This window comes from Natator depressus, chromosome 10 (genome assembly GCF_965152275.1).
Source record: "Natator depressus isolate rNatDep1 chromosome 10, rNatDep2.hap1, whole genome shotgun sequence".
Classification (NCBI taxonomy): Eukaryota; Metazoa; Chordata; order Testudines; family Cheloniidae; genus Natator; species Natator depressus.
In genome coordinates this window covers 60015458-60042267 of record NC_134243.1, presented here as the reverse complement: position 1 = coordinate 60042267, position 26810 = coordinate 60015458, and the positions used below count along the sequence as shown (strand labels likewise).

General features: G+C 39.4%; 1 protein-coding gene across 1 annotated transcript in view; it reads left to right on the top strand.

Annotated features, from left to right (window-relative positions):
- UNC13C (unc-13 homolog C) overlaps window positions 1-26810 on the top strand; it is a 397169-nt gene that overhangs the window by 128357 nt on the left and 242002 nt on the right. Inside the window, exons 7-9 of the mRNA XM_074966314.1 lie at window positions 7129-7348; window positions 20968-21195; window positions 25902-26043. Coding sequence (XP_074822415.1) covers window positions 7129-7348; window positions 20968-21195; window positions 25902-26043 — 590 coding nt within the window. The remainder of the gene's footprint in view (window positions 1-7128; window positions 7349-20967; window positions 21196-25901; window positions 26044-26810) is intronic.

Here is a 26810-nt window from a genome sequence, read left to right as displayed (position 1 = left end):
GTCTGGCATTTAACCCGTATGTGTATTTTTGTAGATTTAGAGCAGTGGGGGGAAAAGCCTGGGTTGATTTAATTTGGTCTGTCATGACTCTCACTTGAAATGGGTCATGAGAGACATTTTTATTTTATAAAACATTTATTTTATGTGCATTCTGTTTATGGGAAACTGTCATTTTAAAGATGTTTAACAGTGCTATAAACAGGATTTTGACAAGTGCCTACTGCCTTTCCATGACTGTTACACTTTGTTATGTCATAGTTTACCTATTGGATTAGATTGCAGGGACCATGTGTAATTTTTCACTACCGATAGGCATCTAGCAGCCTTTTGGTTACAATAAAAATAATCACCAATAATAAGGAGTGCAGTGGTATATGGTGGACTAGAATGATTATTTCCCACATAAACTTACAGTGACAATCTTTTGAAGAAAATCACATTCTGATAATCTGGCCATAACCATTTCCCACCAGTATTTTGCAAAAGAGGGTTGTTTTAGTCAAGAACACAATAGATGTCATTCTCTCCATGGAGATTTGAAGTGTAATGCGAGTAATTTTGCCTGGCTAAACCTAGCATGATTAAACAGAAGCACTAATTTGAGGGATAAAGGGCACTTATGTGACTCCCCCCGGGTTACCAGTCCAAACATATTCTTCTTTGATTTATTCTCCTTTGAGAAAATGAAACACATTGCATTTTCTTATAATGTAGTTAGGCTCCACAGTGGACATGCTGCAGGTAGAAATGTGGAGAGGTTGCTAGTGGGCTACATCTTGATATTGACGACCTTCAAAGGAGGCCCCGTAATTTGATTGGAGATGGTGTGGTGCCATGGGTAATCATAAAGGAATAAGCTGGTAGTACTCAAAAATAGAATGCTGAAGTGGAAAACAACTAGTGTTTAAAATTATCCTTTTCAATAAAAGCAGCAGTTACCTTGTGCTGCAGTCTCAAAATAGCAACAAAGGTTGATAGGGCAAAAACAAAGTATGGAATCGTAAAAAAACCGACAGGCACAGAAAAATATAATTTACATAGACCAAAATACATCACACAGCTAGTACAAAATACACATGTTTTTCTGTTATTTATTTCATATGACTATGAAAATAGCTGGCCACATTTACAAAATTTAAAAGCAATCCATATGTATTACTAACAGATGCCCACGAAAAGACAATTTCTAATCATTACCAACTCCTGCGACAATCAATATCCATTCAGCCACTGACTCAAATCAGCAAAAAAAAAAAAAAAAAAAAGGGAGGGGGAGATAGAGACAGGCAGATTCAACAAATTCATTTGCACTGTGTTTTGTTTTGTTTTTCTGAGAACTGTAAGAGGGAGCAAGTTGTAGAGCTGACATATTTATTGTTGACAAATGCATGATAATGCAGGCTGGAAGGACTCATTTTAACCACACTGTTCGATTCTGAATTAACTGTAACCACTTGGGGAAAAAAGCGGGGGTCCTTTCAATGAAAACGTCTGCTCCATATGTGTCGGCAGTTGGGAAAGTTAATACAGTGTTAGGGTGCATAAAGAATAGGATGGAAAATAATACTGCATATATTATAAGGTTGTTATATGCCTTGAGCTTGATAACTGTTTTCAGTTCAAGTCAGCCCATATCAAACAACGTGTACCAGAAATAGAAGTCTGAAAACAGACAACAAACATGATTACAAGCATAGGAAGACATCTGCATGGTGAGAGAATGAAAAGATTAAGTCTGATAGTTTTAGAAAGGAGAGGAATAGGGGGAGCCTGTTATATGACAGTTATATAAAGAATGGTATAGAAAAGGCAAACTGGGCACATATAGGGGACATACAGTAAAAATGAAAGGCAACAAATTTAAAACTTGATAAAAGGATATAGTTTTCTACCTAATGTATAAGTAACCAGTGGAACTCACTGCCACAAGGTATCATTGAGACTAAGAGCTCAGCAGGATTGAAACAAGGAACAGACATTTACATGAATAGTGGGAACATCCAATTATGGACAGGCTGAAAGGTAATGGATGTAAACCCTCAATCTTTAGTGAATGAGATGTCCATTAGTTGACAGGAGTTAGGAAAAAGCTTTCCTTATGGGCAGGTTATCCCATTATAGAGTGTTTTACAGCTATTTCTGGGGTGTCAGGTACTGATCACTGTTTGAGGCAGGATACTGGGCTGGCTGGACAACGGAATTTTCTGGATCAAACCAGATGTCAACTTTCAGCTGATGATTTCCGCCCAGAATAAATTGCCACCTACCTCCCATAAATTAAACTCTTGGGATAGACTGTATAAGGTTCGCTGCTCCATACACATGCTACAGTGGGACATCATTATGATACGTAGTCAATACGTGTAGTCTAAGGCCCTGATTCAGCAGAGTACTTAAGCATGTGCTTAATGTTGTTAACGTCATTGAGACTTAATTGTGTGCTTAAAGTTAAAGCATAAATTTAACTGCTTTGCTGAATCAGAGCCATAACACTGTAGGTTTGTGGTATGTCACTGGTGCTCAGAATACTGGAAGCATAATTATTTGTTTTTTGTCCTTTTCTTAAAAGGAATCAAAAGTTCAAAAAGCATGTGACACAGTGCTTGAGTGAAATTATCTCCAATTGTCTAAGGAGAATAAATGGATAATTTTTCAGTATTGGAGGATTTTGCTGTGCATTAACAGTGCCTAGCTATTGCTGTGAGTGGTGTGCTATAAATATACACAATAGATCAGGACAGAATACGATTACGAATGAAAGCATTCTGAGTCCTGGATAATAAGATATATAAAATTATCCTTTTGCTACATGTTAAATAGCACAGAATCCATGGAATTCTTGTTGTTATTTAGCAAAAGACTGTTCTTACCAAACATATATACATAAATATCATTTGTAATATTGGGCTGTCAAGCGATTAAAAATTAATTGTAATTTAAAAAATTAATTGCAATTAATTACACAATTAATTGCACTGTTAAACAATAGAATACCATTTATTTAAATATTTTTGGATGTTTTCTACATTTTCAGATAAACAAGAGGTGGGAAGTATTATCTCCTGTAAATGTAAACAAGCTTGTTTGTCTGAGTGATTAGCGGAACAAGAAGTAGGACTGAGTGCACTTGTAGGCTGTAAAGTTTTACATTGTTTTATTTTTGAGTGCAGTTATTTTTTGTACATAAGGCTACATTTGTAAGTTGCACTTTCACGGTAAAGAGATGGCATTATAGTACTTGTATGAGGTGAATTGAAAAATACTATTTCTTTTATCACTTTCACAGTGCAAATATTTGGAATCAAAAATATTATAAAGTGAGCACTTTGTATTCTGTGTTGTAATTGAAATCAATATATTTGAAAATGTAGAAAACCCCAAAAATATTTAATAAATTTCAATTGGTATTCTATTGTTTAGCAGTGCGAGTAAAACTGTGATTGATCTCGATTAATTTTTAAAATCGTGATTAATTTTTTTGAGTTCTTGTGAGTTAACTGTGATTAATCAACAGCCCTAGTAATATTATACTGTCCTTTAACAAATATGAGTAAGTTTTTATTTCAAAGACACAACTTGTAAACCAGTTATTCAGACAAAACATTTTTTTATCTTTGAATTTCCCATAATAGCCTGGTGCTAAATAACAAAAAAACAAAACATGTATTATTTGGCTTCTGTGCTATTCACCACAAAGCAAAAGGATTATATAAAATGTGTTTCTTTCAAGGACTACTACAGTTTATTTTGATTTCTTTATACAATGTAATGGTCCAAATCTTACAAATGAAATATACCCTGTTGAAATCAATGGAATTGAATAGGGTGAAAGACATGGCAGGATTTTCACTGACATGACTAATCAGATCATATGTATTATAGCAATAAGTCTGCAAAGGAATCTTCAAAGACATGTTTTTTTCTGTGAACTGTGATTAATCAACATACAGTATAAATTCAGTATGAGATGTTTTTGAGGTTTTCTTTTTAACCTCTGTACCTGGTAAGCTGTGAAGGGGGCATTCTGGGAACTGGGGAAGGAATGGAACATACTGTGCTTTAGACTCAGATCATGGCTAGCAGAGGAGCTCCTAGTTGTTATCTATCTGCCAGTGCAAGTTAGAGAAGCTTTAAAAGAATTACCAGCTGGGAGAAGACCTGACCCAGGTAGCTCCTGGTATGGGAGGTGTGGAAAAATTATGTAGAGCCACTTCCCTGGCTGTGTTGCACTGTCCCATCAGGGCATCATCCCATTGTTTTCAGTCACAGCTATTCGCTCAAATTGTTTTCAGTCTTCAGTTACTATAGTTCAGACCCCATAGTCTTCTAAGAGTCTCAAAGTTACTTGGATCATATAGGTGTGAACTAGAGCAGAATTTCTGCCCAAATAGGCTGCACAGTGTACCAATTACCATGAGGATGTAACAAGCAACTTTTGGTTACTTAAGTTTAAGCTTACTTAAGTTTCCATAGTCTCAGCTAATCAGCACCATTTATTATTACTGATATTTCTGTCATGGTAACAATTCAAGATCCACTTACAGGGACTAGGGCCCCATCCTATTTGACAACGTACAAACAACTGTCATAAAAACAGTCCTGGATCCAGAAAACTTTCTGTCAAGACTTTAGACAATATGTGGCAAGAAAGAAGGGGAGGGAAGAGGAGATCAAAGTTATATAAATTAGTCAAAGCAACAGTCTCAATGGCCACAGCTGCTTGCCTGCCCTACCAATACCAGACTCCAGTGACTTGTAGCCACCACATAGGTTTTTAAGAGATTTTTATAAGATAGGTGATGTCTTTTCAAATGTGGATGGGGAGTTTTGACCAAGCATAACAGAGGAAGCACAAAGGTGTTTATGGGGAAAAGTGGGCAATCAAGGCTGGTTTCACTGGCAGAGCGAAAATGGGAGCTCAATGTCACAACATAAAATTAGATTTTTGAAAGGCAGAGTAAGGCTCTATGTTGGAGAGCATCAGTAATGATGATGAGAAGCTTGCACATGGTGCATTGGAGAGCAGGGAACAAACAGAGAGACATGAAGAGGGGGCAAGGGAGATTCTTGCAGTTTTTCTGACATAGCTCATTATTCTGTTCAAGTAATTAGGTGTTTGGTTTTGTAATTAACCTTGCCGCCATAGCTGCTATAAGTCGGCACAGCTACATTGATGTCAATGAAGCTAGGCTGATTAATGCCAGCTGAGGATCTGACCCAAAGAATTTAATACAGAATTATAGCCCTGCTGTAAGATTCACTGGGTTGTGGGGGAGACTTCATCAGCCAATAATCATGGGTGGGGATTATATGTGTGTGTGTATGTGTATGTGTATGTATACAGAGAGAGAGAGAGAGAACTAGAAAACGTATGGCTAAGCTTATGACTTAGTCAGCTCATGAATATTAACTGGCCCCCACCTGGGTGATGGTTTTTCTGCTGCAGTAGAGAGTTGTCACGTGATTGCCCTGATTGTGTAGCAGTGATACTAGGCTAGCAGTCTAGATATGTGCTCCATAAAATGTGGGACTGTTTATTATTGTCAAAATATTCCCAGGTGTTATGGGGAAAATATATATATCCAGCCACATAAACAAAAATATCTTCCCTTCTTGCCTCATTCGAAATGTTAATACCCCTCACTTACATAGTACACTTATCAGAGCGCAGATGGCAGTAAGTAGCATTAAAGATGTGAAAGCATCAACAAAAACTTAAATTCATGTGGTGAAATGAAAAAAGCTTCAGTTCCAATCCTCCTGATCTCTTCTTTGAGCCACATTTAATACATAGGTTTAATATTAAAATGGCTATTTCCCCTTCCTTCAGCCATAGATTCCTATCTTGTCCCACTTCCACAACCTCAGCGCTCGCTTGCGCTCTCTCTCTCTCTCTGTTTTTCATAAGCAAACCAACAAGATAACTTGGTGCCTCATTTGCCTTTGTTTACCAAGTCTTCGAAATATCCAGCTTCCCCCTGTGCTGTCTTCCAGGTGACTGCTCTTCCTTCACAATAGATTTATTTCACTTATTTAGAAGCAGACAAGACTATAATTCTTAATATGATGCCGTCAGCCATCTGCATTTAATCAGAGAAACAAAGTTGGGGCCTCATTCTGTACGGTGCTGAGGATCACCTGAAAGCTGCTGAATTGCCTCTACTTCCATTGAAATCATTGGGGCTTGGGAGCACTCAATACCTAGCAGAGCAGCTGTTAACACACAAAGCTGAGTAAACTTAATAGTAGTGGATGTTTTATATGGGAGCCTATAGGGTTTTATGCCCTTGTTTTATATGCAAACCTGCAGGGGCTAGTTTATCAGTGTTCAACTGGCTTTTGGCGCTAATGAGCTGCAATTCAGCTTGTTTGCAGTGCTAATTAGTGTATAGTTGATCATTTTTGTCTAGAGGTGGTCATGAGCAGCAAAATTTGGATCCTGATCCAAAGCTGCCCAAGATCTGAGTGTTCAGTTCCGGGGTTTGATTTGGACCCACTCCTACTTCTGAGAAAAAGAGAGTCTTGACTCAAAAACAAAAAGTATTAGATTCAGTACTAGGGGAAAACCACCAAAAATGGAACTCATGAAAGTTGCCCACTTCAACCCTATGGGGAGACAATACAGAAATGAGATTTAAGAGAAGGCACTTTCTACATAATAGAGATACATTCCATGCAGTGTATATAGTCAGACAATTTCCTGTAGGAAGCATATAAATATTCATATTTATATATATAAAGCATATAAATACCTATATTTAAGGTAATTGCTTTAAAAAATGGATCTGCAAATGTAATGCTAATGAATTTTTGCATTTCTGCCATCAAGATGAAAAATGAATTATACTGGACTCTGTGTTGAAAATATAATTGACTGATCAAATACATCTTAATGCTGCTGTTGATGTAATCAGTTAAACTAGGTCATCCAGGCAACCTGCTCTTCAAAGTACAAGGTGACTTGAGTAAATGAGTATTTTGCTGAGGAATGTGTAATGTGATTTATAATCTGATATTTTTAAAGTTGTGATGTTCATAAAATACATTTTAACTGTAGTTCACTCGTGAAAAAACATTGAAATCTAAGATGCCTTTTATTGATTTTTTTCCCCCCATTCCACCCAACAGAAAATGCATGTTTTCAGAAAGACCTTACAGGCTTTAATCTATCCAATGTCATCAACCACTCCTCATAACTTCGAAGTGTGGACAGCTACAACTCCCACATACTGTTACGAATGTGAAGGTCTCCTTTGGGGCATAGCCAGGCAAGGCATGAGATGCACTGAATGTGGTGTCAAATGTCATGAGAAGTGCCAAGACCTCCTAAATGCTGACTGTTTGCAGAGTGAGTATTTGGTGACAGCTGATTTTTTTTACCATGCTTCACGCCTTTTGACATACTATATATGTTAACAGATGCCCACTGAAGTGAAGGGTCAGATCCTCAGTTGGTGAAGTCAGTGGAACTATGCTGATTTACACTAGCTGAGGATCTGGCCAGCCATCTAGGAAGCACCTGTTGTTAATTTGGTTTGGTCATTTGAATAATTTAGTCAGTTGCTTCTGCTGATCCTGTGCCGTTCAGTTACAAATAATGGCTTAGGACACCAATATATTGTCGACTTTCTCTTGCAAACAATCTCACCAAAACCAATTGAAATTATGTGAAATTATGTGATGCCCTGTTCATTTTGTTTCATTCAAAATATAGGAAAACGTCAGAACAAAGATAAAAATGAAAATGCTGCTGCTAGTATTTACAGCCACAGTAATGTACTCTCTGCAGTCGCATTCCCTCATTAAAATTCTCCCTGGGTAGCCACAGTGAAAATATGTTAATCATAGTTGTTGGGATTAAAAATTGGGGAACTGAGTCACAAATCCACCCAATTTAGGATTAATAAATTTTCGCCTTTATCTATACAATTTCAGAGAGAATTATTGTCATTTATAGTGTCTGCAGGTACATTTATGCCAGACAGATAATAACAGACAAGACAAATTTGGTAAGTGGTCCCCTGTTACTACATTCGGGGGCAGACGCAAGTTCTTCCATCTCCCGTGATAGTCATCATCTTCTCCGAACCCTAGGTCTGGTCCTTCCATCCCATTCTTCAGTTTCTGATCTGGTGTTTCTCCAGTTAAAGGCCCAGGTTCACTTAGGTCTTTTCTACATTTCTACATTACAGATTACTTAATCTTTATCTAATTGGCTTTTAGTGCATTAACCCATGCATTACACATGCGCAAGCTTCAGTTACCCAACTTCTGCATTTTTCCTTATGGCTCTGCAGTTTCTGGGTCATGTTTTTGTGTCACCCTGCCCTGGCTTTTCCCAGAAAAGGGAGGGGGGTATTTATCATTACATGTTTGTGTATCTTTTACTTACATCTTTCAGCATGACATGTTACCTTTGCTCTGTCAGCAATAACATTTTTCAAGAAGATTAGCAATGCTATGTAAAAGAAGAACTGGGAAAACCACACTTATGCCAGAAAGGACTTGGCCTAAGTGTTACCTCATCTGTGCTCATTTATTATACATAATTACAAATAATTAAAAATATAGCTATCAAATTTCTTAATCTTACCATTAACAATTTTTCATTTTATATTTTAATGTTATAAATCAGTATATGTCATTCAGTGCTACCCTTAATCTATTAGAAAGGGGGTGGAGGTGTGGAAAATATGATTCTTTAATGTCAACATTTCATACATGTTTCTTTCATTCAAAGTCCAGTTGTATTTGTGAATCACTACTAAAAAACTTCATTTGAAATTTTCCTGTGAATGCATTTTGGGGGGGGTCTCTCAATTTTAGGGCCTTTATATTTTGTTGCTTTCAATTGTACCCCAACAGTAATAAATAAATATGAATATACCAGCTACAAAAATGATGGAGTTCTCCCATTGAGAAATCTGCTATTTGGAGTGGTTGTAATAAAGGAATGTTAATGAATACATGTGGCCTGATACAATAAACATTACATACCAGTTAGGTGAATTTTCCGTCAAATGTATCTGCAAAAGTACAGAGTGCAATTAAAAATTGTAAACCTCTTTGAAATAGTGGTTAACTCTCTGCCGCAGTGTCTCAGGGGAAAGAACCCAAAAAAGAAGCAGCAAAAACAAAATAATCGAGTAAAAAGTATCTCTTCAAAAGAAAATACTGCATCTATTTAAGGGGAAAATATTAGACAGGACGATAGTACACAAGTACTTTTCAACACCCTTTCCCTTTTGTCTACTATGTGGCATTGTTGCCTCTATTAATTACAAAATGCTAATCATCATAGCAACTCCTGCAACAAATACATTAATTTTGAAACAAATATTTCTTTATAATGATCTGTTTATGGAAATAACTTGTAATCTAATGGTTTCAGTACTGTTTTTTCCCCTCTAAAATAAGGCAAAAGAGTGTTATCAGCAGTATTTAAGAGATAAGGAAGTGCTGCATACAATGAGGAATTTTCTTTCTTTTCCCCTCAATCCAATCAACCTCTTAGTAATTTACCTTGTTTTACTGGGATAAAACTCATTAATAACACAAAGGGATATTATACTGGCATTTAAAGCTCAACACCCTTGTTACAATCCTCCTTGCAGATTCTGGTTTTAGTAACTCCCAGCCCTGTGTTTGGGATTGGGATGAATCAAAGGTCTTGCACTAATGCACTGTTACCATATTGGATTCCTGCCATCAAGAATACTAAAAATTAATTTGGATAATCCCCTGCCAAGTGATAAGCCATCTTCAGATAGCTGATAGAAAAGCTGCTGAGCCCATATCAGGTAGATGCACTCCATATTTACAAGCATAGTAGGGGACTATACCTAATGCCTCTGTGCCTGGTGACTAACCTTCCTTCATCCCCGGAGTGAACTTTGCTATCATCTGTTGTCCCCTTTATGGCCCAATTGACTCTGGCCTTATTGGGATCCAGGAAATGGGCGGGCGAAGCCAATTGACTCTGGCCACCCTGAGCATCGCTCCCAAAAACTAACTTGGGAATATTTTTAGATCATACTAAATTTGGTAGTGTTTTATACCCACTGTGCATTCTGTGCAATGCAAGGCAGTAGGGAATCAGGACCTGCCACCTTTATGACTTGTCAATTCTGGGGCTAAAAGAGACTTTTTTGGCCCCCAGTATATGTTATAGCAGCCTAGGGTTGCTCTATCTTATGCAATAGCCATCATGTCCTTGAGGGACCATTGTAGCAGCTAGGTATAGCCAGAGTATATTGATGTTCCAGCCACACCCTCTCTCTCCCAGCCATACTCTTTATGCCATGGATTATGATGCTGGATGGCATAGAGCCATTTTCCAGCTTTATGACACCCAAGGATTCCCACTGTGCAGGGGGAATTGCCAGCTGACCAGATGCACAGACTCAAAGAGGCCATAGCGCAATGGAGAATTTGCAAATCAAACAGTGTCTAACTTTGGTTCCACATTATGGTTGAAACTGAGCTAGTAGCAACCTTGTTTGACACCTGAATTGCTAGTATACTTTAATTAAACAGTATGAAAAGAAGGTTTGTTCGTTTGTGCTGAAAGTGATGTTATAAAACTATGCATTATGGTGTAGACTAGGCTTGCTGCTGGCATGGTTTCAAGTTTCAGCCATGTTTAATGTAAACAGGATGCTAACAAATAAGTCTTTTAACAAGTGTTCAGAACTTCTGTTTCCTGGGCAGTACATGCCCCGAGTAAGAGGAGTGTATAATATAGAGCAAGTGTCAGATTCTGTCTACTCTCATTTGACCAACTGACATATTTGATTCCAGCAACATTTTAAGACTCCATCTAAAAAAATAATTTGTTGTGTATCAGACCATTGATCTCTTTCAGTTCTGTGTAGTGATTTGGCGTAGTGGGTCTTTTGGGAATCACTTGGCTTATACTTTCAAGCATAAAAATGAAATAAAGTTTCTGTCAGATTGTAGTGCTGCTGGCAACAGAATATGTGCAAGTAATTTGTTGACTAATTGGTTATCACCCTCAGTGCAAGAACAAAGCAACAGTGAGCTGCCATACTTAACATTTTAGATTGCCTCTTTTTCCATTTTTATTAGTAGTGGATCCAGATCGCACCCTCCCACAGAAAAGCCCAAAGGAGAGGGCCAGCAATAGGCAAACTCCACAATGTGCCCATCATGGAATTTTCCCTAGATTGTTTGATCAGGGGTGTGGGGTTCCCCTCCTGATAGAATGGGCAGGGGTACTAGAACCAGAACTTGCAGATCTTGGGATATGGATCTCAGCAGGTCTAATAGAGGCCTGCCCCATCTACATCTGCTTCAGGGAATCTTGTACCACCTAGTTCAGAGCTGTGCTGCCAGCACTTTTCCTGCCTACTGCTGCTTCTACAATTCCCACCCTCTTCTGTGGCACTGAGAGGACTGCACAAAAAGAGCAGTGGGAACAATATCCGTCTCCTACAAATACTGTGCATGGATCTTGGACCTTGGGTAGAGTCGTACTCCTGGTCCAGGAGGAAGGGATGTCACTCACTGCTGGATGGCTGTACCCTTTTTTTGCGTTGGGAGGGGGAACTCTTCTACATGCAGATCTAGGAAGGCCAGGGCAATATGATCTAATTGTTTAGAAGCATTTTTAGCTTATATAAGAAAAAAATATCATTGCAGAGCAAAAGGTTCACTCCTTTATCTGAGAGAATGCATATTCAGAACACTTCCATTTAACATTAGTGGAAGTGAAATATTACAGAGGGCATTATAGATCAAATGGCTGCATGCACCGTACTCTTGACTTTGTGTCTTTCGTGACATCCCCTTTTGCTTGGAAGAATGTCTGTTATTGTTAGTCAGGTTCCTTCCTCCTCTTACCAAACGTTGTCTAATAATCTATCTCTTCCATAAATCACCCAGCAGTCATGACCACTCTGGACATTCTGTACCTGTTCTGAATTATACTGCGAGGACTCAGTTTTGGCCTGGAAGCTTGATATGACAAGCGTAATTTCTTTGGCATGTTCACCTATTCTACAGCCCTACATAGAATAATATTAATATTATGCAGTGATAACTCAAATCCAGACATCCCTAATCTTGAGTGAACTCAGACTTGAACTTTCTGTCTTTTGGGTCCATTTCTAATGGAGCGAGCAATGCTTGAGTTCATTTGTTCCCAGGCATATAGAAATCAGTACACTGGCAATTGGGGGTGGTGCCTTGGAGAAGCTCTGAGAAGTGACTTTCTGCTGTTTGAGAGAGTCATAGTTCAAAGAAGCCCTTTCTTCCCAATTGCCGGCAGATTAAATTCAGAGGGTGTAAAGAGGGATCTAGGATCATCTTGTAATACTGACCCAGCTATTGTCCCCAGATATTGAGGGTAGTCATCCTCCTGCAGTTTTTACCCACTTGATCCACAGTACCACAGAGAGAACTCGGTAAGGAGAGAGGCACAGAGACTTTTCCTTGAGAAGCTACTTAAGAACTAAACAAATTTCCTGTCACTATACATGGTAGGAAATTGCAGTCAATTAGGCTATTTGTGTGCTTGAAGTTAAGCATATGTTTAAATGCTTTTTCTGTATCATGTGTGTTAAACCCAGGACAAACAACTACAAAAGGGGGGGGGTAGTAATTAGTCCCAGGGGATTAAAAGGCCCCTCCCTATCCACTGAGGAGAGAGAACCAGGGGGCAATAGGGTTCAGCTGGAAAAGGGGTTGCTAGGGAACCAATTAGGTTCAGGTGACTCCAACTACTTGGGATCTTTTTAAACCCTCCCCTGGTTGGTAGGAGGGGGAGAGTGAGAGGTAGCTGCTAATAGGCTGTTTGCAGCAAGATACCAGATCCTCCCAGTGGGGAGGCTGCACTTGCTCCCCAGAAGGGAAGGAAAACAAGCACAAGGGACTGACTGAGGAGATGAGTAGCAGGACCCCATGCCACCTGTAAGGATTTGCCTTGCCCCAATCCTGAGTCTCCAAGGCTAAAAAGGACTGAGCCTACTGAGGCAAACAAGGTATTTTGCCACACATGGCCTGAGTTATCAGTATCTGGCAGTATTGAGCCCTGTGTACATGTGTGCGTGAGGAGGGGTGGGGGGTGCTCCTACTTAAACTTACACTTTCTTATACCTAGCTGCTTGTGGTTTTACCTAGTAGATACCTCTATTGAAGTGCCTCTGTGCATATATCCTTTAGATCTAGTTCTGCTGTTTTACACTCATTTATCAACATATAACACTTCAGACCTCACCCCTGAATCTGGACTGTTACTTCTAGTTGTTAGTAGGCCAAATACATCCCTAGTGTGGATCCACTGAGATCTAATACTTTGTTTCTTTGTTTAATAATTGTTTACATTTTGAAATAAATTTTGAATTTAAAGGCTCAAAAATATTTTTTGGCTTGACGTTTAGGCATAATTGCTCTAACAAATGTTAACACCACAACTACATATGCACAAACATTTGGTATACTTGTTTTTAACATTTACACATGGTACAAACTGCTAGAATTAGATTGTAGATATAATATTGGATTTGTTTTTTTACGTACACTGTCAATCTGTATATCTGTCCTTTTATTTAATAGATTTTAAGGTCAGAAGGCACCACCTCCCATGAGATACAATACGGGCCATACAGTGTAGCATTTCCAAGTGTGCCTAAGTGACTTAAGAGCGCAAATATCATTGATTTTCAATGGAGAGTTGGTATGCTGTTCCAGTAGTTAATTGCCATCACTATCTAAGCTTTCCTGAGTTCAATTTCCAGGCATTTTCTCTTGTTATGCCTTTGTCTGCTAGATTAAAGAGCCCTCTACTATCAGAAATCTTCTCCCTATGTAGGTAATTGTGAACCCTGATAAAGATGTCTCTGAACCTTTTTAATAGCTAATTAGAGTGAGCTCCTTTAGTCTCCCATTGTTATTGGAAGGCATGTTTTTCAGACTGCAAGTCATTCTTTCAGCTCTTTGCTAAACCCTCTCCAGTTTTCCAACATCTTTTTAAACGTGTGGATGCGAGAGCTGGACATGGTATTCCAACACAGGTCTCACCAGTGCCATATATGTATATAGAGGTAATAACACCTACTCACTCCTTCTTGACACATCCAGGAACCATGTTAGTGAGGGGTGGTGGTGTTGCTGTTTTGCCACTGCATCATCCTGGGACCTAATGTTCAGTTGATACTTATGCCACACATATCACCAGGCTATCTGAGCACTTGGCAAAGTTACAAACCTAACATGGGCCCACGCATCTGAGATAAAGGATGTTCCCCTTTGGTTTCTCTGCTTCCTCTCCGAGGTGAGGCACAGGCCGTTTTGATCAAGTAAACATCTACAATTTAAGCTATAGATATAAAACTTAAATCCACATAAGGGATCCAATCTTTGATATTTTTGGGCCCCCAGATCACACTTTTGAGTGCTTTAAGTGCCCAAATATCAATTTTGGCTGCCCATGTGTAGATCTGAGTACTCAAATGCTGGCTTTGGATTCTACTATGCCACCTGTATTTGAAAATTAGGTCCTTATACAATGTCTTTTAGGTTGAAAAGAAATTTTAAAGTTTCATCACTGACATGGAATCAGCCAGCAAAGAAAATTTTAAATATCTTTCTGAATTCCATGCTGTGTTTTGCCCCTGTGTGTGTGAGAGAGAGAGGGCTGCAATTAGCAGTATTAAAAAAGGAAAGGCCAGAGCCTTGGCTGATTTGACCTCAGTGGAGCCACAGCCATGTACATAGTCTGGAAATCTGGCCCATTGTCTCTCTTTAACACCCCACCAGACAATCTGTCTGGCTAGCAATCTGGTGATTGCTATGATGGATTGTCTTTCGAGCGGCTACAGTTTGGTTTTAAGGGCAGATTGCTGTCCACTAGAAATGAGTTCAGATAACAAGCTCAATTGGGTCAGTATTCCAAGATGGTCCTAGACTGAGGTTAAACAATAAAATCAGTGCTCTATTCATTAAGCCGCTCATTTTCACCAAGATGCTGCTTTCAGAAGTAGGTATTAAGTCAGAAATTATCTTTGCCATGTTGTTGGGATCAGTCCTTGGGTAAGAAGGCTTTGTTAATTTTATTGTACAATATAGGCCACTGTATTGTCTAAATGACTCTAATCAATAATGCACGTACAAGGCTGTTAATGGATTGGCCGTATTACAGGATATAAGAATAGTTTCATTAAATTATGCCATACAGTTTGGCTATTGTATCTTGTATTAATTAATGCATATTTCCAATTTTATCTGTATTGCATGGAAAATAAGCATGAATTTTGACACTACTGCCACATTGAATGTATCCATGATTTATTATTACAGCTTAATTTCCTCAGTCTCTACTTATTAATGAAAGGCAATGATGGAAAATGAAGCATGTTGCTTTTTTGATGTCTAGCAAAAAGACATGTAAGGTCAAAGTTACTATATTTATCACATTGTCGAAGCATTTCAATAGTCATCTTTCACCTCCCCATACAACTGGAAATCGCTTGAGGTCTCTCCAGCTGGTATTTGTTTTGTATTGGCACTTAACCTTTGTGTGCATAAGGATTTTTTTTTCTAAGCATGTCTCCTTTTTCAGTTTGAAATCTTTGCTCACTAGAATTTGTCTTCATCGTTCAAAAACTACCTGTTTGTCAGTACCGGGCACAGAGATTCTCAGGGATTCTCAAGATACAGAAGCCATAGAAGATTATGCTACTGTGTTATATACCCCATGGAATTCAGCCTCCAGCATTCCACTCCCACCTCATCCATTGCCTTTCCAATCTTGTGCAGTGGATCAAGCCATGCCTCCCATATGGCCATACATATATCTGTGTCTTTGCTGCTCTGTAAAGTGCCTAGCATCGTTCAGGCACAATATAAATAATAAAAAAAAGATGATGAGCTCAAAAGATTCTATAAGCTTCCAATGAAGTCCCCATGCTGATAGAAGACCCTTTCAGTGCTGTCGGACAGAGAGCCTCTTCTTGAGTCATGACAACCCGAGAGAGCTTTAAAGAAAAATGCCATCAAAACAAAATAGTAGTGCCTGATGGCATCACGGAAAAGGGATTATACTCCAGCAGATTAAGCACAGAGCTGGAACTCTCAAATTCTAATTGCAGAGCAAGTCACTTAACCTCACTGTGTTTTAGTTTCACCCAGCGTAAAAAGGGAATAATAATACCTTCAGTACCTCCATGTACCCCCACAGGAATTGTGTGAGGAAGGCTAATTAGATAATGTTCGCACAGTGCTTGGAAATGTAAAAGTGCTCTACAGCTGCTAATATTCCTGATGATTCTGCTGCCCTCATCTATAGTAAATACTGAAAGAGTTCCTTAAGGCAGAAGGCCAGTTTAGATGCCAGAAGACCTGATCACCAAAGATCAGTAATAGAAAAAACAAACAAAACCAGCTACAAAGCATTGACTATACAAGCTGCCTTATCAAGGCCAACAATCTGACTGTTGGTTATGTGGAATATATTTCTAACAATATTTGCACACAGTGATTATTCTTACAAACTATCCTATTGCCCTAGGTAACTAAATAATGTGACATCTTTATTTGCAATGTTCTATAAGTTTTTTTCTTATACTAATTATGTTGTATAGTGTATTCTAACATAACCTCATCTATTTAACTCAGGCAAAAATGGCACAATTGTAAGGGCTTCCAGGATACTTTTAGTAATGCACTCAATCTTGCAGCATGGGAAATGGACAGGTCTCCCTAGCTGGCATAGAGCCAGGATTAGGTGGCCTTTGAGAGAAGTGCACACAGCTGTATGATAGATCTCTGTACAAAATACACTTATTTGCTACGTTTTATAAATGTGCTCATAACTTGGCTCCCTCATATTCATTGTTTTCCTTTATCCAATGCAGACTGCAACCATTCCTTTTGCTCCAGCCAGCGTATGAATTTCAAAGTGCCTAGAGCTAAAACTGGCTATGGAGGAGAGGTTTGTGGACTGTGGTTATAAAAAGCCTGAATAAATTACTTGCTTCATTAAACAGGCACCCACATTTTCTGGTTTTGATAAACTTTTAATGCTTTATTTTAAGCAGCCATGTCAGTATAAATTAACTGAAATAGCAACTGGCTGTTGCCAGCAGCATTAGACTGAGTATTCTCCATTATACTGCCCGTGTTGTACTAAAGTCGGCTGTTGTAAGGTTATATAAGTTACTCCCTCTTGGGACCCTCATGAGAAGAAGAGGAAAAAAAAAAGCATCTCAGGTGGAGAGTGCAGAAAGCAACATTTTAAATAAATGTGTACTGGGATAGATGTCAGTGCAGAAATACATAGCCAGGGTCCAATCCTATCATTCTAACTCAGGCAAATCTCCCACTGGAATCAAAGCTAGTCTTTACTTAATAAGGAATGAGTAACTGCAGAATTCGTCCACAGATTTCAATAGTATGAATCAACAATCAGTAGCATCTATTCCCACAGGACCTGTCGTGAAAAAAGTGATGTGTCTATCACATCACTGTTTCATTGGTTAGAAAATCTTCTTGCTGTTCTTGACAGTCTCCATATGGCATGCACACCTGTGGTGTATCCTGCTCAGTGATCCCAGCTACCTCCCTTCTCTGCTGCTATCATTTTTAACATAGCATTGACCACCTGTTTCTGGTGGTGTTCTGCTCATGGATGTGCGCTATAGTTTGAAATGCCACGCCCCACTTTCCCATGCTCTCCTCAGAGCTATGTTTCCTTCCTCGTCCTCAACCTCACACCCTACTCTGAGCCGAGAAATAAACCAATTCGTTATCAGACACCTAAAACACTATGTTACTCAAGTACAATACGCAGTGATGGGGCTGCCTCTCAACAATGCTTTCATTAGACAGAAAGGAGAGGACTTTACAACAGCATAGTTAGCTCTGAAGTGCCACAGTGATCAGTGAATATATTTAGAAAAATAAATATCTTGAAAGCCCTGTAAATTCTCCATTCATGAATTACAAGTTCAGCCTTCAGCTGTGAAGAACTTTTAATGATGCCTTCCCCAGCCTTGTGACTCTCTTTAGGCACATGTCTATTTTATGTACTGGGGCAGCTCTAGTGGTTTTGCTGCTGTAAGCAAACCAGCAAATGTCCCTGCCCGCTAACCAAGTCACCTGAACAAAGAGATGCTGAAAGTTTTGCTCCTCCTAATATTCCGTTTCCTTCCTCGGCCACTTTCACTGATTGTAGAATAGCACGAGCCCTGCCCTACACATATGCTGTATATAAATTACAATCACGTGGGTAGGTTTCACGCCTTCTTGTCAACTGTTGGGAATGGACCACATCCACCCTGATTGAATTGGCCTCGTTAGCACTGCTCCCCCCCCCCCCCCAAACTTGGTAAGGCAACTCTCCTCTTTTCATGAACTGTATTTTTCACTCCATACATTTGATGAAGTGGGTTATAGCCCATGAAAGCTTATGCCCAAATAAATTAGTTAGTCTGTAAGGTGCCACAAGGACTTCTCGTTGTTTTTGCAATCGCATAGGCACTATTCTTTGGTCTTTTCTGCCACCCACCTACAGTTTGGGAAATGAACAGTAATGGGAGTTGTGTTAGAGAAAGGAACTTCCTTAGGCTCTGGTTTCAGCGCTTGGGGTCACATTGTGCCCTGCTGCTCCCCAGGAGCCCAAAGTAGAAAGGCAGTGGAAGATACAAGGAGTCCTTTTTAGTTCTCTGCCTCAGTAGGGCCCATCCATGTCCCCATACTATAGTGGAGTGCAAGACATGGGCAAGGAGACAGCGAAGAGGTAGAGCCATGCTCACCCCTCTACATTGGCTAGCAGAACTGGAGGAGTTATGCTGCACCCTCCAAAGGGGTATGGCATTGGGAGCTCTGTCCCTGCATGCTGGGGAGCTTGAGGACATAGCCTGTCTCCTCCCTGAGATGGAATGTCTCTAGGGTCTCCTGTTGGGAGGAGCAGCTCCATGCCACCCTATCAGAGAACTATGCCTCAATTCAGCTTTTAGTGTTCAGCTTTCTTCCTTTTAACTTTTCTTGACATTGATGCTTAGTAGCAGCAATGTAAACAAAGCTTACTGTAATGTTACATTTCTGTGCTAGTTATGGACGAGTGCTATGTGATAGCTAAACAGGGCACAGGTGGGCTCTTTCCCAGAACTGGCCCCATGACACCTATGGTCCATCATTAGGTTTCCATCCAGGAGTCACAGACAGTTGAAACAAAGCAATATGTTTCTTATCTTTCTTGCCCCTTCACTACTCTTAATAAAGAACTTTCTCCTATTTTGACATATGCATGTACTGACATGTCTTAAGTTTGCTATCCCATCCTGGGGGAAGATCGCAAATCTCTGTTTTGAAGCTGGCACCTGGTTATTGTGACAGCTGAGAACAGAATAATGTAGAGTCCCCTCGTTTCTGAGTGTGATGGTTAATAACAATCCTTTGATTTGTTTTTTATTAAAAAATTCAAGGTTCTGTACCCCTTCTTTACCCCCTCCCAAACCATCTTTCCCTCTGCTCTCCTAGAGCAGCATTCTTTGCAAAATGTCTCTAAATTGTCCCATTGGTACATACCCTGAGTTATCTACCCAATTGCAACCAGAATTTAATCAACAAGGGCCAGATATTGGCCACTATTTCAGAGGCCCAAGGGGATGGAAAGCTGGCTTAGAGCCAGCAGGAGAGTTAACATGAAACCAGCTCACCCCGCTTCTGCTCATGGAGTACTGAGCTTTCCAGTGACCTACTTAGTTGGAAGGAGATGTGACCGGAGTGTGCTGCCCTCCAGTGATCCTAGTTTGGGCTTCCTGTGCTAGCTCTTGGGAGGGGGAGTTGTTCTACCTGGCACAAGACAGAGCAGCCCTGAGGCTCTAAGCACTTAGGCTCTGTGTTGGTGGAATGGATTTTGCCTGTAATGCCTGGCTTATGTGGCTTTTGGATATGGTCTTGTGGAAATGATCTGCCATGAGGGGATGAGGAGAAATTTACTCAAGTGTATACAGTACCTACAAACTCTGGGATTTACCTTCTGAGTTGTCCTGAAAGCATCTGAAACGGTTCATATTTTTTGGTCAAGTTATCAGCTCTCTGATAAAAGGGGTTTGTAATGGGAAACAGTGACTGTCTTAAATTTCAGAGTAGCAGCCGTGTTAGTCTGTATTCGCAAAAAGAAAAGGAGTACTTGTGGCACCTTAGAGACTAACCAATTTATTTGAGCATAAGCTTTCGTGAGCTACAGCTCACTTCATCGGATGCACAGTATGCATCCAGGAAAAGCTTATGCTCAAATAAATTGGTTAGTCTCTAAGGTGCCACAAGTACTCCTTTTCTTTTTGTCTTAAATTTATAATTGTCATGCAATGCTATAATATTTGGCAACTGTAATACACCAAATAGTCTGTGCCTTGAAAATCAGGGTTTCCCATTCAGCATGGAATTCCTTCTAGCTTCTATCAGTCTACCTAGCAAGTAGAATTTTACTCATTCGCTAAGGAAACTATACAAAAGAAGGACATATAAATGCTATTATATTAAGTGCTCAGAAAGGAAGAGTAACATTTTAAATATCTGAAAGAGTAATGTTTTTCGGAGAGGGTCAGATCCTGAAAACTCAATATAGACAGACAACTTCCCTACCACTGAGTCATTTGACATACATTCTTTCTCAATTATAGAGGCCACTTAAGACTCATTCATCACCTAGTATTGAAAAATATGAAATACTCATCAGTATAATCTCAGGTAAAATTACAATCCTAACCTTCAGTATAGAGAATTACATCCCAGTGGATGGCACAGCAGTTCCCAAATGCTTTTTCTCTTGTGGGATGGCACCTTGGCTTCTAGTTTATAATATTTGGAAGAGCTGTACTCCAGCATCGTACCTAATATTGGCTAGGGGTTATAGAAGTGAAAACCAAACATGATGTGATATGTCACTTGCTCCAGTGTTTCTTTGAATACATTGATCACTTCATTTATTTTAAAACTCAGGAGCTGTAGAGAAGAGTTCTAAACATGGTGCAGAAGATAAGACCCAGAATATTATTACTGCTATGAAGGAAAGAATGAAGATTAGGGAGAGAAATAGACCAGAGGTATTTGAAGTGATCCAGGAAATGTTCCAGATTTCCAGAGAAGATTTTGTGCAATACACAAAGGCAGCAAAACAGAGTGTGTTGGATGGGACATCCAAGTGGTCAGCAAAAATAACCATCAGAGGTGAGATTTTTTTTTTCATATTGAAATGTTCTCTAGTTGAAAGAAGCTCTTTCATCCCCAGTCCTATTGCTAATCTAAGATGAAATTCCATGTTAAATTTTATCTCAGGGGTATCTATAAATGGTTGGTTCAATAACCTCTTAACTGGAAGCTTGAGTAATAGTCATGGCAAATCCTCTACTCTGAATAGACGGTGTCAGTAAAATAAATGTATATTTCCTTCAGACATAAATAACTCCTTCTATTTTAGGATGGGAAGATAACTAACTGTTCTTTTTTCATCTGTTCTGCCTCCTGTGCTTGAGATTTTGCTAGTATTGATCAACTGCAAGGGTTATAGTTGATCTCCTTGATGTGTGTTTAATGACTGAAATGCGAAGAAACTAACAATTCCAGCTCTTTTGGTACGAGAGTCCCCATCCATTTTTGTTTGAGTAAGATTGTGTTCCAATTAAATGATATTTATCTAACACATCTGCTCAAAACTGTTCTTCACCTTTGAATTTGGCCAGCTTCTCACAAAGATTCCCATTTTGTGTTAAAGCTCAGGAATTTATTGCTTATATCTTTTAGTTTCTGAATTCAAATGTCAGAACAGGAAACTTAAATATAAGTGGTTGCACAAACTGACCAGCTTGCATATGGTACTACTGCATGAAATAACTTCACTACAAGTGTAAAGAATTAAAAACTAGTGATGTGAAACATTAAATGCCCTTGAATTTGATTAGATTGAACATTAATTTAATTTAACTTTAATGTCATTAAAACTAATCCATTTTCTGATTTTAAAAGTGAATTATGCATTGCCTTCCTCTCCAGGATTTTGATGTAGTGTCATAGGGGATCAGAAGATAAGCTTTAAAACCCCTTCCAGCTTTCACCACTCACTTGTGAATACAATAAAAGAAAACAAGTTTTGCTTTCTGTTAAGCATTAATGCATGTGTTAGTGAACAGGTATAATTAATTTTTTTTAACCCATTGATCAACTTGCAAACTTGTGTGCTTAATTTAGTCCCATGTGATCGATGTTCTTTACACGCAATATGGTGGGTTTTTCTAATGTAGTTTACAATATACCTTCAATAGTATTATGATCACATATTGTATTTTTTCAGTGGATCAAAGATCCAAACACATGCATATTCCTGTGTCTTACAGCACTGTCCTTATTACTGTTTATGCCTGTGAATTAAGTGGAACTGCACAGCCAGCATAGAGATGTGAAATTATCTTAATGTGCTACTGAGGAAATACGTGAATCCGTTCATACTTTACCCACAGTGTAGGATGATATGATAGGTACAAAAATAACTGCACCAGATGGTACAAAACTAGTCTAGCCATTAAGGGCTTGATCCTACTCTCATTGATGGCAGTGGCAAAACTCCTATGAACTTTAATGGTGTAGAATCAGGGCCATTAGATGAATGTTCCCTAATTGACACAGCCAGGTCACAGAACTAGAACCCCCAAAGGAAAAGAGAGGCACCTTTTCTTGATGGTTCCTTTCCTTGCTTGGAACTTATGTGTGAATGGAGCCTGCGAGACCTGCCTGAAGACAGCAAAGCTCTAGTCATATCTGCCTGGAGAGGACAGGACGCATCCTGACCTGGGGCCTGATCCAGAGCCCATTGCAATCAGTAGAAAGATTCTGACTTCAGAGAGCTGGGAATCAGGCCCCAGATGCTGGGGAGCAGACCAGGGTGGTTAAAGGCAGCCAGGAGAGTACTGAGGTGGGATGGGGAGAGACAGAGGTTAAGTGGTCCAGGTTGGGAGGAGAAAGTAGAAGCTAGACAGAAATGCAGGAGGAGGCTTACTGAGCCAGAAAAGTGGAGAACAAACCTTTTTTAGATACCTTGCTTCTGCTGGGTCGCTGGAACTGCAACACAGCCCTCTGTGCATACAGCTGTGGCTTTGCACATCCACTATACAGAGACTCACATTATACAAATTAAATGTTTCTGGAAGGGTAACAGCATTATTCTCATGATATTATTATTTGTTTTTTGTTGTGGAACCTAAGATTCTCACTCATGGACATGCACTGCATCCTGCTAGGCATCATACAAACCCATAACAATGTTTTACACTTGTATAGCACCTTCCATCTCAGGATCGCAAAGAGCTTACAGCATTAATGGATTTAGCCCTACCACTCTGTGTGGTGAGAGAAACTTCTTATCCCCATTTTCAGATGGAGAAACTGAACCAAAATAGGTTAATTGGTTTGGAAATAGAATAGCCACCTTTCCGCTCCTGCAAAGTGCAGAGGGCAGACTCAAGTGCTTCTAATAATTTGGAATAGGAAGGGTAGACATGTACCCCCACCTGGGAGTTTGTGTTTCATTACTCAGTGTTACTACAGTGTAATTCACTGTGTACCTCTTTGCAAGGAAATTATTTAGCTTCAGTCCCAAGCCACAGAACTCTGGACACCTCTTTCCCAGGTTCAACAACCTGGCATTGTCCTCTCTCCCTTCCATAAGAATGGAGTCTTGCCCTATATTCTTCTTTTGAACTGTTTTCCCCTAGCCATGCTCCAATGCACCCATAACAGGCAGGCTTGTTGAGGTATTTCAGAATCTTCTCTGTGGCTTCTGATCAGCAGCAGCATAGCAGCACCTCAAGTAAGCTGTGTATCATGTCTGCTCTGGATTTTCCATTGTTTGGTCTCATTCCATGCTACAGAGAATGCCAGCAGCATTTGCCCTTTAAAGTATGATTCTACTCTGCAAAATTACTTTGTAAAATGGTGCATTGTGTAAATCCACATTTATTATGCCTCAGTTATTCCCTCTTCAAATTTACTCAGTTTGCAAGTAAGAAGATGAATGCTGTTGTTTTCACTACCTGCCAGCCCTAAACAATGAACCTGATTTGAGAATCCAAGAGTTCTTTGTGGCTCATGAATCATCACCAGAAACAAAGGCTCCCCTCTGATACGCAGTCCAAATCCTCCCCTCAGTGACTGCTGTGTAGCCCCATTACCCTCAGTTTATGCTCTTAGGTTTACCTATGGAAGTCTCTTACGTTCAGTGTGATTGCACAGGTATAACTGAGGACAGAAGTGGGTTACACAGGTGACCCTGTATTAGAGGGGTAGCAGTGTTAGTCTGTATCCACAAAAACAATGAGGAGTCTGGTGGCACCTTAAAGATTAACAGATTTATTTGGGCATAAGCTTTTGTGGGTAAAAACCCCACTTCTTCAGATGAAGGTGACCCTGCAACTGGAATTTAGTTCATTCCAGGGGAGATTTTCCAAAGGCACCCTGGCATGTGACTTCTTTGGCAGTCAGTGGGAGTTGGGTGCCCGCTTGCCATTTGTGACTTTGAAAAGTGCCCTTTCTGCTAACAGTGAAGTGCCTGGCAGAAGCAAATCCAGTTGAATCCCCAGCGCTGTGGTGTTCTACAGGGCTGACAGTAATGAAAACTTACTTTTTTTCATAAGTCAGCAGATTTGACTCTGAACACACACAGGGAGCAGATCTGCTGGCTCAGAAAGTGCCATTTTTATACAGTCACTTTTCTGAGTACACGGTGAGCTTCATTATCCCATGGGATTGACAGCAGGATATGTTAACCAAATGGTACCATCAAGATATTTTAAACAAAGTGGTCAAAATAATAAAACAAATCTCTGCTGATGTTAGCAGCCATGACAAGTTTTTCAGCTGCAGGTTATTCTGGTTTTGACAATTTTGAATTCAAATGAGAGGTTTCCAGTGTTATGAATTATGATGGGAAAAGCGAGTGATATGTATTTATATTTACTGCAGAGTCTATATACATTAGCCATCATAAACTCTGAAAAATGTTTACACAGCTCATGGAGAGACAAGGTGGGTGAGGTAATATCTTCTGTTGGTGAAAGACAAGCTTTTGAGTACACAGAATTCTGCTTCTGTTTGAAACTTGTCTTTTCCACCAACAAAAGTTGATCCAATAAAAGATTACCTCATCCACCTTGTCACTCTAATATCCTGGGACTAATATGGCTACAACATACATGGCTAATGACAGTTACAGTTAATTTCCTTGAATGCAGTCTCTCCATTGTGACTGAAGGCTTTTGACTGGCTGAGTACTGTATATAGTATTACACTATTTTAGTCCCAAGTATGCCAAGGAGGACCGATAGGGTGAAGTGCTCATTACGGATATCCATGTTTAGTTCCAAAACTCATGACAAAAGTTCTGCCAGTACAAGCAAAACTCCTTTCTTAGCTTTGAAAGCTTTTCCTACTGTGCAGGGAATCATAAGACTTGAACTTGAATTAGACTGTAACATTACATTGCTTACAGTGCAGTGTTGCAGAAAATACATGGCTTGTATCATACACACTGTATAGTAGATAAACTCTGCAGTTAATCTTTAGATTATTGCACATTAGCTAGATTCATAGATTTTTATGGCCAAAAGGGGTCATTATGATCATCTAGTTTAACCTTCTGCATAACAGAGGCCATGGAACACACCCAATAATTTCTGCATCAAGTCCCCAGCTAACAGAAGTTAAAATGATATTCTCTTCAACACTCCTTTGTTTCCTATTAGCCTTTCTTTTCAAGACTCCCTATACTGTGTGGTTTTTTTGTTTCTTTGTTTGTTTGTTTTTTCGGGGGGGGGGGTCACTGTTGCATGTGGTCCTTAGCAATGAAAGCTGCAGGGTAAAACCTGTTTGTTTCATTTTTGTTGCAGTGGTTTGTGCTCAGGGTTTACAAGCTAAGGATAAAACAGGCTCAAGTGATCCATACGTTACAGTACAAGTTGGCAAAACCAAACGGAGAACTAAAACTATCTTTGGAAACTTGAATCCAGTATGGGATGAAAAATTTTATTTGTGAGTATAAAAGATGCAACAGTTTTTTGGTTAACTTTGTGACATGCTATTGAGTGAGATTATTTCGTCTGTCAAGATTTGTTGTACACATCACACGCTTCTATAATGCATTAATTAGCAAATCTTTGGTTGGAATGACAACATAGATACTGAAATCGTGGTTAAGTTATGACTCCCTCATGTGGGGATGAGCAACCCAAAGTCAAGTCTAATGGTGAACTGATCAGTTTTGTTTATTGAACTGGGGCAAATTAATTAAAATAATTATAGCCATTGTGATAGTAAATTCTTCTTAATTTTCTTTTAAACACCTATTTTCCTGTGCAATGTACAGCAAAAAGAGACCTCATTTTTGAAAGAATGACATTTAGGAGTAGATTTTTCGAAGGCACAGGTGGCAGGTAGGTGCCTAACTCTCACTGCTAGTCAATAGGAGTTAGGAGCCTGACCACTATTTTTGCCTTTGAAAACCTTGCCTTTAATGCCTTGCTGAGTGAGAATCAACTCAACATGAGGAACAAGGGACCCAAAAGGAGGTCATGAGGTGTGTCTGAAAAACTTGGTCTTGCCAAGGAAAACATTACCATATGCTTATACTGGGCATTCCCCTGGCAGCTGATGGGAAACTGTCTTCGCACTGGCTTGCAGGGAAGGGTCATCATCACATGTGTACTTTGTCACAAACAACTAAAGAGACCAATTTCAAACTTGAAGTACTTAAGCTAAGGGATCCAGTCTAAATCAGTGCTTAGGTATCCATGTACCTG